Source organism: Haliotis rubra, unplaced genomic scaffold (genome assembly GCF_003918875.1).
Source record: "Haliotis rubra isolate DU_JTF1 unplaced genomic scaffold, ASM391887v1 Scf223, whole genome shotgun sequence".
NCBI lineage: Eukaryota > Metazoa > Mollusca > Gastropoda > Lepetellida > Haliotidae > Haliotis > Haliotis rubra.
Window position 1 is genome coordinate 659,577 of NW_025766259.1, and position 18,822 is coordinate 678,398.

Here is an 18,822-nt window from a genome sequence, read left to right on the forward strand (position 1 = left end):
TAGGGTGATTTCGAGAAATAACAATGACTGGCGTCGGAGAAAACTACAGGAAGCTGTCGAGATAAGGAGACATAAACCAGCAATTAATCGTGATCAAGGTGTATACCTGCCAAGTGCATGGGACCTCTTGATTAACTTTTGATGAACTTTTGATGAACTTTAGATACAAGAAAAAACGAGTCTACTATTCTTTTTGGAAAGCCTGCTATCAAGGAACCTTTGTCATAACTCAGTTATGACGTCATAGTGACGACGTCATAGTCCTAACTGCCAGTTCACCTGATGAAGGGACCTGGAATGGTCTCGAAACGTTGTGAGAGAAATTAAAAAGAAGTTTAATCCATAAAAATATCTTGGACCTGGAATAGTCTCGAAACGTTGTGAGAGAAATTAAAAAAGAAGTTTAATCCATAAAAATATCTTGGACATCAATGTACAACTTCTAAATGCCACTGAAAGACATCATGCATCTTATAGTCTGATAATTTTCAGTATTCCTAAAATTGTAGTTACTGTTATCAGAAACATTCCCTGGAGCAAGATCACAAAGATAGTCAGGAACCATATGGTTTACCATTTTGTAAAATAATGTTAATTTAGAAATTTCTCTCCGTTTGGCTAAGGAAGTCAGGTTTGTCCCATTATATAAATTTTGGCATGGCTCGTACCTCTAACTGCACCACATATTGTGCGTATTAAGGCATCTAGGTGAAGGTGCTCTAGTGACAGGGACTGTTCGTTTGTACAATTGTCCCAGAGATGAAAGCAATAATCAAATAAAGGTAAGAAAAGGATTTATACATTGTTTCGAGAGTTTTGCGTGATAGTCTGTATTTAAAACTACGAAGGCAATTAACCATACGGCTAATTTTTCTGATCTTTTCATTAATGTGGGAATGCCAAAGGAGATTTTCCTGTAAAGTAATGCCTAAATGTTTATGAATCTGCACTTCATTTATACAGGTACCGTTCATCGAGAGGGGAGGTTTCATAGAAGGTTTGGTTTTGCGTGAAAATTGAATAGTTTCAGTTTTGTTTGGATTAAATTTTACTTGCCAGGTTTCGGCCCATTTAGATATTCTGTCTAAATCTGAGTTAAGAGTAAACGCACTCATATGGGGATCATCGATTATTACATGGAGTGATGTGTCGTCTGCGAATAGACTTATATTACTTTCGATTCCATCAACCACGTCGTTTATATATACTAAGAATAAAAGGGGTCCAAGGACTGATCCTTGGGGCACTCCGGCTATTATCGGTTTTAATTCTGATTTGTAACCTTGAATAACTACTCTTTGCACTCTATTTTGCAAATAACTTTCAAACCATTTCAATAACTTCCCATCTATCCCACATGATTTAAGTTTATGGATAATCCCTTTGTGCCAAACTTTATCAAATGCCTTGCTTATATCGGACTTAACAAGACATCACTGATTTTAACAAACGCTTGCATGGTGTCCCAGTAAAGGAAAAATAAATTTCAGTTGACAAGGCTTGCGAAGGAACCGTTTGAATACATATAAAATCTTTAATGCACCATTAAAATTCTCCTGAATGGAATTTCACAACATAGGTGTATGTTTTCAGCATTCTTCAATGGTTGGTAATATTAAACGCTGTCTCATTTCATTCAATAATGTTAGAGGCGGTGGGGTAGCCTTATGATTAAAGCGTTAACAAGTTAAGCTAAGAACCGGGTTCGACTCCCCACATGGGTACAATGTGTGAGAAAATTTCTGTATTATTACTAAAAGCGGCGCAATACCATACTCACTCACTTAATAACGTTCGACTGACTGAGTTTAGTTTTACGCCGCTTTTAGCAATTGTCCAGCAAAATCACGGCGGGGGACACCAGAAATGGGTTTCACACATTGTGCCCATGTGGGGAATCCAACCAGGGTCTTCGGCGTGACGAGCCAACGCGTTAACCACTAGGCCACCCCACCGTGCCTAATAACGTTCGAACATGAATTTGTAGTTGTGTTGGCTAAGAACATTTAGGTGTTGGAATTTGGCGTTTTGAGGTGAGGTGAGGTGAAATTGGGTTTATCGTCGTGCTTGAGAATATTTCGCTCATATGACAACGTGCATGCGTGTGTATGTGTATGTGCGGCTGCTTGTACTAGCCCAGACTGAAGCTGGTTTTATAGTGCTAGCCCACTCGAGATACCATGCCGCAGAGAAGCATGAATACCCCACTCAGACACATTATACTGACTCCGAGCCGACCAGTCCTTGTTGTATCCATTAATGCCGAGCGCCAGGCAGGGACCAACAAGTACCATATTTTGACATCTTTTGGTATGACGCGGTCGGGGATCGAACCCGCGACCTTCCGCTCTCCGGGCGGACGCTCTAACCACTACACCACGGACGTAGTGAAGGTCAATGGTATATACGTATAAAGGTTGGGTCATGTAAAAGAAAACCCATGTTATTCCATAACTAATTTCAAATAATGTATGCATTTGACCAGAGACTCGGAGTTTACAAAAAGCGAACATAAAGCGGCCCTAAAATATGCATTTTTAATATTAAAGGGAAAAGAAAGGATATAGGTTGGTGAAAAAACATTTCACTAAAAATCACAAAGGATCATACAAGATGGTTACAGTTCTACTTATTGTCGTCATTAGGCGTCTTATCTGAGTTCTTAATACTGAATCCAATATCTTAGGTACGATGTCTATATTTTGATCAGCTGGTACAATGACCATGTTATTTTATGAGCAATGTCGACAACGTCGTCATCCGAGTTAAGCTGACACCTTGTACCTCACTCCTGTAAGAGGTGTTTAAGAATAAATGACTTACTTACCTTTGTGTTGAAGATTTCTCTGACTGAGTCTATCTCGTACAACATCTGCTTGAACCATAACTCGTACGCTGGAGAAAGATGAAATGTATTACATCCATAATTATCTGGATCGGACAGTAGAAGTATGCAAAAACACTACACACAATTATTATATATCAAATTTAAAAACGAGCCATGAATCAAATGTTCATAATGAATTAGTGAGCGAGTGAGTATATGAAATGTGAACGACACTGCACTGTGTGCAATAGATCAGAACCTGCTGTCATTAACCAAGTCGTATGTTCTTTCGTTTTAACTCACCAACGTTTAAAATGTCTATCAAACAATCATTATGCTATAGAGTTATGTGTAACTTATATATGCACGTGCAACGACACATCACAAAACGGTATGAAGAATCAGGGGTCGAAATCATGAACGATATATGAGTGTCAGCGTGCGTGTGCGTGTACGTGTGCATTATCATAAGTGCTTACGTATTCCTAGCACATTATTATTTCATTGTATCGTTTTTCTGGGGCAATGTTCCTTGTGAAACCGCTGCCAAGATGCGCGAGTGAATTGTTGGAAGCGGAGGTAAATCACCTCCGTTAATATCAGCTGCTTACCTTGATGTGTTATGATGAATAGGTGTTCATCATGGATGGCGGCCCCTGCCTTCTCACTGCACAGCTGCTGGCACTGTAGGAGGTCGGAGAGCTGTGGGTCAGAGAAAAAACATACGTGATGAACATTCATTGAGGGAGTAATCAGACAGCTTGTGTAAAATGTTACATACAATCATGAACTGTAACCAGGGACCTTGTCACATATAATGTTATATGCAATCATGAACTGTAACCGGGGACCTTCTCACATATAATGTTATATACAATCATGAACTGTAACCAGGGACCATCTCACATATGATGTTACGTGCAATCATGAACTGCAACCAGGGACCTTGTCACGTATAATGTTATATACAATCATGAACTGCAACCAGGGACCTTCTCACATATAATGTTATATGCAATCATGAACTGTAACCAGGGACCTTGCCACATATAATGTTATATACAATCATGAACTGCAACCAGGGACCTTGCCACATATAATGTTATATACAATCATGAACTGTAACCAGGGACTTTCTGCTATATAATGTTATATGCAATCATGAACTGTAACCAGGGATTTTTTCATATATAATGTTATATACAATCATGAACTGTAACAGGGCCTTTCTCACATATAAAGTTATATACAATCATGAACTGCAACCAGGGACCTTGCCACATATAATGTTATATGCAATCATGAACTGTAACCAGGGACCTTGTCACGTATAATGTTATATGCAATCATGAACTGTAACCAGGGACCTTGTCACGTATAATGTTATATACAATCATGAACTGTAACCAGGGACTTTCTCACATATAATGCTATGTACAATCATGAACTGTAACAGGGACTTTCTGATATATAATGTTATATGCAATCATGAACTGTTATCGGAAACCTTGTGACGCATATTGCTTTAATACCATTACATCAGTATGTCGATGGCGTCAATCATTGTGCATATTTACTGGCCTTTCTTGCAGAACCAAGTAATATCACTATGAGTTCACATATGTAGCTATTTCATCTAATGGGCTGCTATGTGCTGTAGGAAATTCGGTATTCGTTTCTGTTTTGATAATTCTGTTTAATATGATCATGTTAGTGGACCCCCAGTTGTGTCACCCTGTATAACACAATCAGTAGACCAATTGCTTTGAGGTCAACATAACCACTGGTTAGACGTCACTGAACGTTCAGTGTACTTTGACATATACTGACGTACAAATGAAAGTGCACACCTGGTGAAAAGTGTCGGCAACATATTAGGAATGTCTGTGACTTATATATCACTGTAAAAACTCTTTTCAAAACATTTACGTCGCTTTTTAGAAAGTAATCCAAAAGCACCAGGTGTGTACTTTCTTTTCTACGTCAGTTTATATCTGTATCATGACTACGTTGTCATTCTTACCTTTAGATAGTTGGTGTAGTTTAGTCGTTCCTGTGACATGTTTCGTTTATCGTTTCTCTGTCAACTGAAAGCAGAATCGTCATACATTATTTTAAGTTGACAAACCACGTGAAGGTCCGGGTTAGAACTGATCTTCAGTAACCCATGCCTGTCGTAAGAGGCGACTAACGGGATTGGGTGGTCAGGCTCGCTGACTTGGGTAACACATGTCATCGGTTCCCAATTGCGCAGACCGATGCCCATGTTGTTGAACACTGGATTGTCTGGTCCAGACTCGATTAATTACAGATTGATGTCATATAGCTTGAATATTGCTGAGTGCGGCGTTAAACCAAACAAACCCAAAAACAAAGAAGTGGACAATTGAATGGGGTGTGTGGTGAGACGTGCACGTAATTTGTGTGTCTGCCTACGGGGATTTTGTTTATTGCAAGACTGCTGAAATGTCATGCCGCGGTTAAATACCCAAGATACCCAAGTCAGAAAGTAAACTGACTCTCAGCGACCATTCCTTGGGCGGGCCCTAAATGACAAGCACCAGGAAGGGTAACACGTTTCATCTTTTACATATTTATGTACTATGAGGTTACCTGTATTGTACTGTACTGTACTACTGAGATAAAGTCTGTAAACATGTAACACTTCATATACATGCTTAGTTTTTGACCGTTTTTTACATATATGTGAACAGCATGTTTTTTGACAATGAGATCAAAGAAACAATGTACTTGCATACTAAGAAGCTACCTGTACTGTACTACTGAGGTAAAGTCTGTAAACATAATTCTGGGAATAAAAACATGGGACAAAAAGAAAAAAGAAAAAAAAAAGTTCCATCTTTTAACCTCTTTCAGAATGATGCGCCAGGCATCGAACCACCGTTCCCCCTCCCTCAAGGCTAACGCTCTGTCAATTAAATAACATGAACAAGTGCAGAACAGGAGCTGTAGGGTAGACTAGTGGTTAAAGTGTTCCCTCGTCCCTGGCTTCGATTCTCCATATGGGTACAATGTGTGAAGCCCATTATTGGTGACCCCCGCCGTGATATTGCTGAAATATTACTAATTACACATGTACGAATGGGATTCAACTACACCCAGATACAATACAACTATTTCTGCTACTCTTTGCCGATGATATTGTACTATTCTCTAGTACTGTTAGCGGTTTACAGAAACAAATAGATGAATATATGGCTCTGAAATATGGGGATTACAACAATATGACAGTATTGAAAGAGTTCATTTATATGCATGTATATAACACATGTAATACGATGGTTTACGGAGAATTAGGTAGATTCCCCTTGTTTATATACTCTTCCATTAAAGCCATAAAGTATTGGGTAAGATTACTGCATATGCCATGCCATAGGTTTCCGAAAAAATGTTATGATATGATGAAATTGTATGACGAAAATGGGAAAAGGAATTGGGTGAGTGATATTAGGGAGTTGTTGTACAAAACTGGTTATGGTTATGTGTGGTGTGATCACAATGTTCAGTTGCATACCAATTTTATTATATCATTTACACAAAGAATGAAAGATATCTATTTCCAGTCTTGGTCGGAATCACTACTTCTATCCACAAAATGTTTATACTATAACCAATGGAAATCGGACATACGTTTTGAAGACTATTTAGCAAAAATCGGCGTAAAGAAGTTCCGTATAGCTCTCTCGTTTTCGTTGCTCTTCCCATGAATTATTTATTGAAACTGGCAGGTATGCAGGTATACAAAGAGAAAACAGAATATGTCAGTTATGTAATATGAGTACTGTTGAGGATGAACTACATTTTCTTCTAATCTGTCCTGCTTATACGACTCTACGAACAAAATACCTAAAGCCATACTATTATAAGCATCCAAGTGTAAGAACATTAATTTCACTATTAACAGATACTACCACATCAATATTACAGAATCTGGCAATGTACATCTATTTCGCTATGAGATTAAGAAAAAGTATTGTTACAGAAGAGAATTTATAAATGATTTCTATCTACTCATGTAAAATCTAAATGTACTACAGGCCTGTGGCCTTTTTAAGTACTGAAATAAAGATTGATTGATAAAAGCGAAGAACATGTTCAGTAACAACATAATACCCCTCTGTATTGTTGACTTCATATCACATTATATGATGACGTCACTCTATTGTCTTTACGTCATAACCACGTGGGTTTCAGCAAGGTGACGCAGGATCCTCTGCATCTGGAATGCATGTACTACCCTGGACCTGGTTTGATTTTTTTAAACCATAAATTGAATCAGCATCAATCTCAATGAATATTTAAGCCCCATTATCTTATCTATTCGTTTTACGCGCAGTAATACAAAAAAGGAATAGACTCAGGTTTGATGATGCCTAATCTACAACAAACAAGAACTGCTTATTCACATTGTTGGTGATGTATTTCATATGTGAAGCAGGTTGTGTTTTGAAGCATAGGTTTGCACCTATAACACCCAAGACCCACGTCACTCTCCGTTGTGCTAAAGTCAAGGTCTTATGTATATGTTCACAATATTCTACCATTTTCGTTCAATTTTTAAGCTTTCAGATATTCATGTGAAAAAGATAATATCCTTTTCACATGGATATCTGGAAGCTTAAAATATTATTTTGATTGGAGCCTGAAAATAAGTATTGTAGGTATAACAAGAAGACAAAGTCATCAATATCCCCCGCAATGGCAAAATACTCTTCATGATTATGTCTACGAGTTATGATTATGTCAAATATTTAGGTGTGTATATAGAAATATTTAGGTGTGTATATAGAAAAGTGGAAGGAGAGTATTGAAAGGTTTTTAAAGTTCTGCTCCAGAAAGCAGCACTATCACCAATTTCAGTCAAACTTGTTGCCATGGAAATGCCAAAAATATTTTATTCAGAATTCCAAAACTACCAAAAGGCACCAGTACACCACCAGACCAATCTATGTGCCAAGTTTGGTGAAGAAACATTGAACGGTTTTAGAGTTCTGCTCCGGAAAAGAGCACTACTACAATTTCAGGCTGTCAAACTTGTTGCCATGGAAACGCCAAAAATATTTTATGCAGAATTCCCAAACTACCAAAAGGCACCAGTCCACCACCAGATCTATCTATGTGCCAAGTTTCGTGAAGAAATATTGAAAGGTTTTAGAGTTCTGCTCCGGAAAAGAGCACTACCACCAATTTCAGTCTAAGTCAAACTTGTTGCCACGGAAACGCCAAAAATATTTTATTCAGAATTCCAAAACTACCAAAAGGCACCAGTACACCACCAGATCTATCCATGTACCAAGTTTGGTGAAGAAATATTGAACGGTTTCAGAGTTCTGCTCCGGAAAAGAGCACTACCACTAATTTCAGTCAAAGTCGAACTTGTTGCCATGGAAACGCCAAAAACATTTAATTCAGAATTCCAAAACTACCAAAAGGCACCAGTACACCACCAGATCCATGTATGTGCCAAGTTTGGTGAAGAAATATTGAACGGTTTTAGAGTTCTGCTCCGGAAAAGACAAATGTGCACGGACGGACGGACTGACGGACGGACGGACGGACGGACGGACGGACGGACGGACTGACGGACGGACGCACGGACGGAGTCCATTTTAATACCCCCCGCAAAACGCGTTGCGGGGGATAAAAATGCGAAAAACTTGACTTTGAATAGTTATATATAGCCTTATAAGCATTGGCTGCCAATCACTGACATGCTGGAACAATGAACATGTTAGTTGTTTGAAAATGGGGTGCGAATAAATCTGTGAAAAGATTAGAATAATATCTTAGCTTCAATGGCACGATCCTCCAGTACAACCACATCTGTCTCCAATGAAGTTAAAATAATGTGGGTAAAATTTCCGTTTAATCTTCTCGCGGTAAAATTTTCCTTTCCGTCATATGCATGGGGCGACGGGGTAGCCTAATGGTTAAAGCGTTGATCTCTATTTGTCACCATTTTGACAGTTTCTCATTGGAGACATACAGTAAACTATGGTTGTAATGACCTCAAAGAGACTGCTAAGTTAAGTTTTTCTATGAGATTTGAGTAAAATTAAATACAATATGTAGCCAGTACCAAAAAGGGGCGCTGTGGTAGTCTAGTGATTAAAGCGTCCGCTCGTCACGCCGAAGACCCGGGTTCGATTCCCCACATGGGTACAATGTGTGAAGTCTATTTCTGGTGTCCCCCGCCTTGATATTGATGGAATATTGCTAAAAGTGGCGTAAAATCATACTCACTCACGATTCACGGATGTGCACTGTTACCTTGGCGAAACTTCCAAACGGTAATTATCCGTGTCATATATGAGTTATGGGTTAGCAGTAAGCGGCTGCCATTTTTCAAATTTGAATGGAAGTGCACAGCTCAATGAAAATCAACGAAAAGTTGAGTCATCCAATACACGAGTCTTTGTATAATGCCTTTAACACTTTTAACATTCAAATGCCAACAACCAAAATTACAATATTCATAAACAGTTAAAAATCTGTTGCCTGTGTTGGTCGTCACTGTTTATTTGACACGTACACACTGGAGCAATAAACACAGTGACCTACATAATTTAATGTTCTTATGCTGACAGGTAATTTGCACCCTTGCAATCTGCGCCTACGCAACATTTCGCTGTCGTGTTCTGAGGGTTCATAAAGTCTGCCATAGAGTAAGAAACGCAATTTGTCTGCAAGTGACAGGTCCAAGCTGACGTTCATTTGTGAGAACGACTGTGATCATTCTGTTTACACATTAGATGGTCTGCTGAAACATCTGAGGCAACAGACAGTGAAATAGGACGCAACTGAATGAAATTTCAATCTTGTAATTTACAATTTTCGAAACATTTAACATTTTCTTGATCCTTAACATGAACGCATAACCATCCAGATATAAACCTTTCATACATTATATATTATTGAGTTATGTCCAAATAGAGACCGTATCCGAATCTTATGCAAGTTCTGATATCTGAGCCATACGATGAGAAATCAACAGTTTCGGTACAATGACAAAGTTAATACTGTACATTTATCTAATTGCAATAATTATAATAAAACTGAAGATTAACACAATTTCTACTATATTTGTTCATTTTACAAGGAAAGTAGGTAACCGTACATTCCAGGTACAATTACAGGAATAGATGGAGACAGAATTAATTTAATCAATTGTTAGCAATACAAAATGCAAAGCTAATAGAAAATAGTGCAATATGTTTGAAAAGAAAACTGCCCATGTAATGTATTAAATACATTGTGTTAGCATAGCATATAATGTGTCCCACCTGTCCCTGTGCATAAGGGTGATCTTACATGTATGTATTGTACACTTGGCCATGGGACCTCTGATGCAGAAAATACCTTCCTGTTCTTGAAGTCGGATGACAAAGCATCTTGTGTCAACAACCACATAATAGTAATGATTATTATTTCCAGGTGAACATAACATAGATACTGAATCTGATTCGTAAGATTTCAAATGGAGCGGAGAAACTGAAATGGTTTTGTCCAGAAATATTGCTCAAGTTTACTGGAAATCAATTCCAAACACATACCTTTATCTCTATGTCCAGCAAAGGAAGTGGCGCACTGTAGAGCGAGGTCTTGCCATTGCAGGGTATATATATCATGAGTAATAAAACAATAATTTGATGAATAAACCAGTTTACGTTTGCACTGAATGTATCTTATTATGTAACATGATGTACGCTCTTACATTATACTTTCCTGTTTGCTTTCATCTCCGTTGTTATGTGGTAAAGTAATGTATTGTTAAACAATATTGTATTTGTATAGCTTAAGTCTGTTATAATTCAGTAGAAGGTCATGCTCAAGTACAACCTTGTGTTTTAACAATAGCTAGTTTTCATGAATGAATTATTATGAAATTATTACGAATAAGGGTGAAAGTGACTATTCTTTATGCGTATGGAGTCTTCTTTCTTCCATTTTAATTTGCAAATCTTATTAATTCTATTATATTACTAGCGTTCCACAAACATGTTTTGTTATTTATTTACATTGAATTCTCTTGTGTATAGACGTCTTGATTAACGTTATTGTTTTAATTCAGAAGTCCACATCCTACCTCGTGATAAATGAAGGATACAGCAGTTGTTTTGTTTGTTTCTCGTTTAACGCCGCACTCAGCAATAGTTCAGCTATATGGCGGCGGTCTGTAAATAATCGAGTCTGGACCAGACAGTTCAGTGATCAGCAGCATGTACATCGATCTATCGATCTACACAATTGGGATACGATGACATGTGTCAACCAAGTCAGCGAGCCTGACCACCCGATCCCGTTAGTCGCCTCTTACAACAAGCATTGGTTGCTGGCAGCACGACTGACAACTTTTCATCGTAATAATTACGGTGTGTATTCTAACGGCACACTGTAATATTCCCGGTAAGATAACATCAACCTTTTACCGATAAGATTCGGTTTATATCCGAACGGTGAACCGTAACGTTTATGGCAGGATAACATGTCTGTCAACCTTATATCATTAAATAAAACCAAACCAAACCAAAAATCACAGTAAGGATTTGCAGTGCGCAAGAACACCCAATGGTCATAAATATAGTACTGTGTTTGATCAGCGTTTCAGACCGGTGAGCCATCCATTCCAGCCTACGGAGGTGGTGGGTGGGGAGATTTATCTCTGAACATACTACCAGATATTTGAGCCTATGTTCAAAACACTCTGGGGGCGATAGGGTAGCCTAGTGGTAAAAGCGTTCGCACCAAAGTCGCGGGTTCGATTCCCCACATGGGTACAATATGTGGAGCCATTCCTGATGTCCTGCGCTGTCATATTGCTGGAATATTGTTGAAAGCGGCGTAACACTAAACTCACTCACTAAAAACACTTTACATTGATGCGTGTCGGGGACTTAGATGGGCCTCTCCATCATCGCTCAGGCCCTAGAGGGCGAATTGGTTACTCATTGCGGCATTAACAGAAAATACGGGTAATAGAAAACTCAGATATTGTTTGTGCTTATACCAAAATGAAAAAGCGAATGACGAACTTTTGACTTTCCTTCACAGATTTATCTTATCGAGTGACCTCGCAACCAGACCCAACATGTAAACGTTTTTTAAGGTCGTGAGATGATAGAAACGTGTTGTTTGCCAACGAAAGACAAATGTTCTTTTCCTCTGTTCTCTGTGTACTAAGTCACACTGACATTATGTCAAATTTAAAATATGTCAAACACGAATTACAGTAACAATCAAACAAAAACATGTTACACAAATTAATTCACACAAATCAGATATCAATTTTCATTTTCAAATAAATGCAAATCGATTAAATTAAACATGATGAACGTGCTTATTGGGTTGTGTAATATATATACATGGTAAGAACAGATTCAAAATATCTATGGAATTATTGTTTGTTTGGTAGAGAATGTAAACCCTCTAGCCAAAGAAAGTATACTCTTGAAACTTGGATTTGACTAGAACAGTGAGTGAGTTTAGTTTAACAGCGCTTTTAGCAATATTTCAGCAATTTCACGATGGGTGAAACCAGAAATGAACTGTAAACATTGTACCCATGCGGGGAATCGAACCCGGGTCTTCGGCGTGACGAGCGAACGCTTTAACCACTAGGCTACCATACCGCTCCAACTAAAACAATGCCAACGTTATGTAAACCGTAATGGCTGAAAACAGTCGCCGAAAGACTGCAACAACATGAAGTTCAAAATACATCTATGAAATAGAAACGATAAAACCCTTTCCATTTCCGTAAGTAATCTCTGCTAAAAAACAGAGTCGACTGTACAATCTTGACTATCATGAGTATGTGTTTGTTTGGCACTGCAGTGTTACAGATCTACGACGCGGACTGCAAACAATCGAATGGGGACCAGAAAATCCAGTGATTGACACTGTAAGATATGATGACCGAGCATGTGTTTATGAATCACTATCAAATAGTGATGATACAAGATATTCGCGAATCCCTATCGATATATACTTGCATTTGTCCGGTATCTGCTTGTGAGGAATAAAAACAAGGTAATCAGACAATAGGTTTTCATCAAACAACATTGAACTGGGTCATCATTAACTTCAATGTTCTCCAGAGCACCACCATCAAGAAGGATCCACGGACTCAAAAGACAGGAATGTGGACTAAAATACATACCCAGTTGAAAGTTACATTATAAACGCCAGGCTGATGACCACGTTCGTGAAGATCAGGGTTAGAATTGGTCAGTAACCAATGCTTGTTGTTAGAGGCTACCAACGAGATCCGTTAATTAGGGTCGCTTAAGATTTGTTTCTGCTGAAGGAACCTAAATTTAATCTGTGCTTGGACTTCTGCTAAAATGCCATTCCACATGACGTTTGTGTTCTGGTGTCAGTATACACATAAATCGCCTAACGTACATCTGCCAAAAACCGAATCATGGTTATATAAAAAACAAACAAAGGCTGCCGTTTCGTTTCGCCAGAAGCATTTTAGATTGACCGCCGACTTGTTTATGGGATTATCGTTAATTGGTCAATTGGTCAATTTGGAAATGACACGCAGGCAGTGACTGCAGTGAAAACCACCATTCATTGTCATTATGTCTGGCGGCATGTTTTCCAACTTAAGGGTGTTACTCTCATTTATGTGAGGGGGGAAGTATAAACATACATTTGTAAATTATATAAATTTGAACGTCATAGATTATTACGCAAATATGTGCACTATGATATGTAAATAGCCTCAAATCATTTCCCTGCCACTCCGAAAGAAGTGGTACACCATTAATGACCCGCCAAAGACATGACAAAGGCACTTTGTCACTACGCCAAACACTAAACAGCTTCCTCTCTGTGTAGCGTCACAAAGACAGAAGCATTCTCCTGAAAGTCCGTGTTATCTGTTCACATCAATGTAACAGTCCTACATTAACTACCTCGACGTTTTACAGAAAAGGTGAGTGAGTGAGTTTAGTTTTACGCCGCACTCAGCAATATTCCAGCTATATGACGGCGGTCTGTAAATAATCGAGCCTGGACCAGACAATCCAGTGATCAACAGCATGAGCATCGATCTGCGCAATTGGGAAACGATGACATGTGCCAACCAAGTCAGCGAACCTGACCACCCGATCCCGTTAGTCGCCTCTTACGACAAGAGTGGGTTACTGAAGGTTCATTCTAACCAGGACCTGCAGGGTCTTTACAGAAAAAACTGTTCATCCAAAATAATCATAAAGTATAATCGACAGGAGCCCAGAGATTTGTCACATATTCTGGACTTGCATGGGCTTTTTTTTTATGTATTTGTTTCAGGGTCTGTATGACAGACTACTCACCACCCTGATAATATCATTTCAGCAGCCATTACAGTACAATTGTTCATACAGCTGACCATCATCAACTCATGCAACATTTGTGTCGATACATATCTCAGAATACAACCACAAATGGGTTATATATTGATACAAATTCTAGAATAGACTAATGAATAAAACATTGACACAATTATTTGCTAGTATGATTTAATAATGTTATTTTCGTCCTGAAAGTCACCATATTAATTACTCCTGGCTATGGAAACATACCGACTCGAGAAGTAAAGATAAACATATAGAACTGTTATGTACATACTATAAAGATTATGTTCCTTGCGGGGCATAAGATAAGTTCGATTTAGTTCAAAATGGAAATGAATTATGAGGGCCTATTATAACTTGCTTAAACCATGCATCGTTTGCACAGGTTACAGCCATGACAAATTGTAAGAGCGATCTCGCGACCTCAAGCCTGTGCCAAAAGTGAGAGAATGCGAGAAAAAGAAAGGTTGCATTTTTGCGATTTCCTATTTTCGTGGCCTGGCTTGAAGATTTTACTTCATGTCCAAAAGTCGTATTCCCGCGTTGTCGACTTTTGATACAACCTACCTGGGTGCCGTTATACAAAGCGATCTTAATTCTAAGGTAGTCTTAACGCTCAAAGGGGCGGTGGGGTAGCCTAGTGGTTAAAGCGTTCGCTCGTCACGCTGAAGACCCGGGTTCGATCCCCTACATGGGTAACAATGTGTGAAGCCCATTTCTGAGTCCCCCGCCGTGATATTGCTGGAATATTGCTAAAAGCGGCGTAAAACTAAACTCACTCACTCACTCACTTAGCGCTAAAGTTGTTTTGTACAACGGCACCGCATCTCGCGATTTGCATGCTCGCACGTTTGATAAATTTAGTTCGCTTTCCAAGGTCGTGATGGCGAGAATATCCTTAAAGGTATTCTATACTCAATGGTAGTTGCTACCTACCTGGCATAGACAGTAGGTACCCACTACGCTTAACTCTCAGTCTTTATGTCAAGCTGGCATACATCAACGACGTGACGAGATTATGTTATTCTAAAACCAATCTAGCCATAATCTGATAAGCGTGTTTATACATATACTGATAACACAACTATCGTATGCCATCAATATCTCGGTATCTATTGCATTACGAACTGCATGTATAACATACTGTTAGCATGACGAACATGTCATGAATGGGTCGTCAGTTAGTGAGTGAGTTTGGTGTAACATTTGTTCATTCTTCAATTCTAATACGACTTAAAGAAAACTCAAGTGATGCTGCCCCGAGATTGTTACCAACGACGGGCATGAGTATATACCGATACAAGACTCATGCAGGTTATAGGTTACACACCACCAAATGTTTTCCCATAGACTTCTATAGTAACCTTATAATTTTTCTAAAAAATATCCAGGCTATCAACAGCCATTCCATGTACACATGGGTACACTCTGGCCTTTAAACTACCATAAAACAAAATATCAGGCCAACTTGTCCGGCTCGTTTTGCGAGCACAGGAAGCGGAACACATCAACCCCAGCTCCGCACCAAATGTCACCTACTGGAGAATATCTGTACACACAATAAGCATAAACGATGGTGATAAAAATGACAGCACTAAATACTTAAAATTGTGGTCAGTTTTAATTACTGGTTGGATGTGCTTTTAAAAAACAAACATCTTACACTATTTCATCCAATCACAGCTGTCACATGGCTCTGTCTCTCTTTACTTGTTTACATACGGACCGGCTCAGCGAGCAAGCGATACTGATTTAGTGTAGTGGAACCTATAAGGGAAGTCTTCATTCAAGGCATTACCTGCATTATTGCAACTACCTCTCAATGGCAATTCTAAACTAAGTCGCAGTACTGATCAGCAATACCATTATTCCATTATGGTGTAAACTAGCATGTCGTAACGGGAATAAGTTCTCGATAACATCCTTGTAAGCTCGCTCTAAGTGATGTGCTGAATTTTCAAACCGTCCTCGTTACTTTATTAATGTAAAATATGATCAGACGTTCAAACGTTGTTCAGCGTTTGACTCAAACCCCCTAACACTTCAAGAAATGTACAACAGATAGTATTTATTAAACAGTTTGCGAAACTACAACATGTAACACTTTATCATTTAATAACATATATGTCCTTGCGCTTACCAACTTCTATTCCCTGCTCTGATTGATTGATTGAAACATATTTTATTCAATTAAGAAACGGATTGGGCACAAGTTATCCAACTTAAATAAGCCCTCTCCACATAGTTACAAGTGTATATTACAACAAGAGGCAGACAAAGGGTATAGATATGTACAGACAGAGTTATTTAAATCGTTTAGTGTTATGGATGTAGATATGTACACTTTTAAAAACATTTTGATTTTCGCTAAGCGAGAGACCTGCATTGCCATTTAAGATGAGATTAATATCAATACATGCTCTATTATTCACTATATTTTCTAAAGAGGTTAACATTTGTTCTCTTTGAATTATATATAATGGACATTCAAGAAAATAATGAAAAGCATTTTCACAATTATGGCCACACTGACAAAGTGCATCATTTCTAACATTAATTCTGAATAAATCATAATTAAGTGTACTTGTCATATATCTTAATCTTGTATGCAAAACATTTAGTTTCCTTTTCCCATATGAGAAATATACGGGTGCACATTTTTGTTTCACTTGAACTGCAGTTTTAAAAGACACAACAGATTTACAGTTTCTGATAGCTAAGGTGATGTTATTCCACAGTTTAATTGTTGATGGAAAAAAGGATAGAGTCGAATATCGTAGTCTTGTACAGGGTTGAGTGTAATTACTGGAGTTTCTTAATTCATAATTTGTTCGACTACCTACTACAGGAGGGAGTAAATCATAAAGAAAACTTGGAGCAAGGCCTGTATGTATCTTATAAAATAACGATAATTTTTTCACCCTTCTTCTCTCAGATAGTAAATCCCATCCCGTTTCAAAGTATAATGATCTAGAAGAAGCATATCTCTGCAGACCAGTAACTATACGAGCCGCTTCAAGTTGTAACTTTTCTAATCTATTAGATTCTTCAATAGAACACCCGTCCCATACTTCAGATGCGTACTCGAAATGTGGTCTTATGAATACAGTATATATGCTTGACAATGTTGTTCTATTCAGGAGAAACTTTAACTTTCGAAATGCTCCAATCATTTTAGAAGTCTTTTTAACAATACTTTCAATATGATGGTGCCAACCCCCATTACATGAAAATGTTAGTCCCAAATGTTTATGAAAGTCAACCGGTTTTACATGACAATTGTCAAATTTCAGATTAATGTCTGTTTGGCCATCTTTCGTCGTAAATAGCATAGCTTCCGTTTTGTCCGGATTATAAGAAATTAGCCAGTCCTTTGCCCAATTACATAATATTTGTAGATTTTCTTTCATTATTCTTTCCATCAAATGCTTTTCTTTTGACAAGGCTCCCAGTGACGTGTCGTCAGCGAAAAGCCGAGTTATACAATGTAGTTTATCTGCTATCTCATTTACATACACAATGAAAAAGAAAGGGACCTAAAACTGATCCCTGTGGAACTCCTGCTTTTAAAACCAAAGGCTTAGATAACGAGCCGTGAACAGAAACTGATTGATTGCGACCTCTTACATAACTATCAAACCAATCAAGTAACTTTCCACTTACTCCGTACCTCTCCAATTTAAGCATAAGCCCTCTGTGCCAAACTCTATCAAAGGCCTTAGATACATCGCAAAAGACCATACAATAGTGTTCTTTGTTATCTAGTGATATACAGATTTGGTTATAAATTTCAACAAGTTGTTGTACAGTAGAGTGGCCTCTCCGGAATCCACATTGATATTTATATAACAAATCATTTGAAATGAAGTAATTGTAAATATGTTTAAATACAACTCTTTCAAACAGCTTCCCAACACAACTTATAAGTGAAATAGGGCGATAATTTGATACAATTGAGTGATCACCCTTCTTGAATAGGGGCATAACATTTGCATATTTCCATTGGCTAGGATATACTGATAAATTAAGTGACATGTTAAATAATATGCACAGTACTGGGCTTATAGACTCGACCGTTTTTCTAAGTAACTGATGACTAATCTGGTCTGGTCCAGCAGCTTTTTGAGAGGTAGACATTTAATTATGTCGGAGATCTCATTAACTTCTATTATAATGTTATCTATAACGGCATCAGTGCGCCTGTCAAAATGTGGTATAGATTTGTTATCTGCACCAGTCAGATTAGCTACAGATTCGAAATATTGGTTTAACATGTTGGCTTTATCTACATCTGAATAAGCTGATGGACTTTCCTCAATAACACTTCTTTTTAGAGCGGGAATAGTAGAAGCGGAACCTGACGTCTTGATCAAACTGCGTAATATTTTCCAATATGATGATTTATTTTCTCCATAAAGTTCGAATAAAAACTCATCAAGATTAGAATAAAAATGTTCTTTTGCATAACATTTCATGTTATTAACTTTATTTCGTTGTTTTTTGTACTTCAAAATATCAGACTCTTTCTGTGTTCTGATGGCTCTTTTCCGTAGTCGATCCCGCTTCCTACTTTCACGTCTAATATTTGAATCATACCATGGTTTGTCATTAGGTCTTATCATCACAATT

The 18,822-nt window shown here is 38.1% G+C and overlaps 1 protein-coding gene across 1 annotated transcript in view; it reads right to left on the reverse strand.

Annotated features, from left to right (window-relative positions):
- The window catches only part of LOC124277558 (tryptophan 2,3-dioxygenase-like), a 55,556-nt gene that overhangs the window by 18,598 nt on the left and 18,136 nt on the right, over positions 1 to 18,822 (reverse strand). The window contains exons 2-4 of the mRNA XM_046713273.1: positions 4,851 to 4,914; positions 3,439 to 3,529; positions 2,828 to 2,895 (exon numbers count right to left, since the gene is read on the reverse strand). Of these exons, the coding sequence (XP_046569229.1) occupies positions 2,828 to 2,895; positions 3,439 to 3,529; positions 4,851 to 4,889 (198 nt within the window). The 5' untranslated portion in view covers positions 4,890 to 4,914. The remainder of the gene's footprint in view (positions 1 to 2,827; positions 2,896 to 3,438; positions 3,530 to 4,850; positions 4,915 to 18,822) is intronic.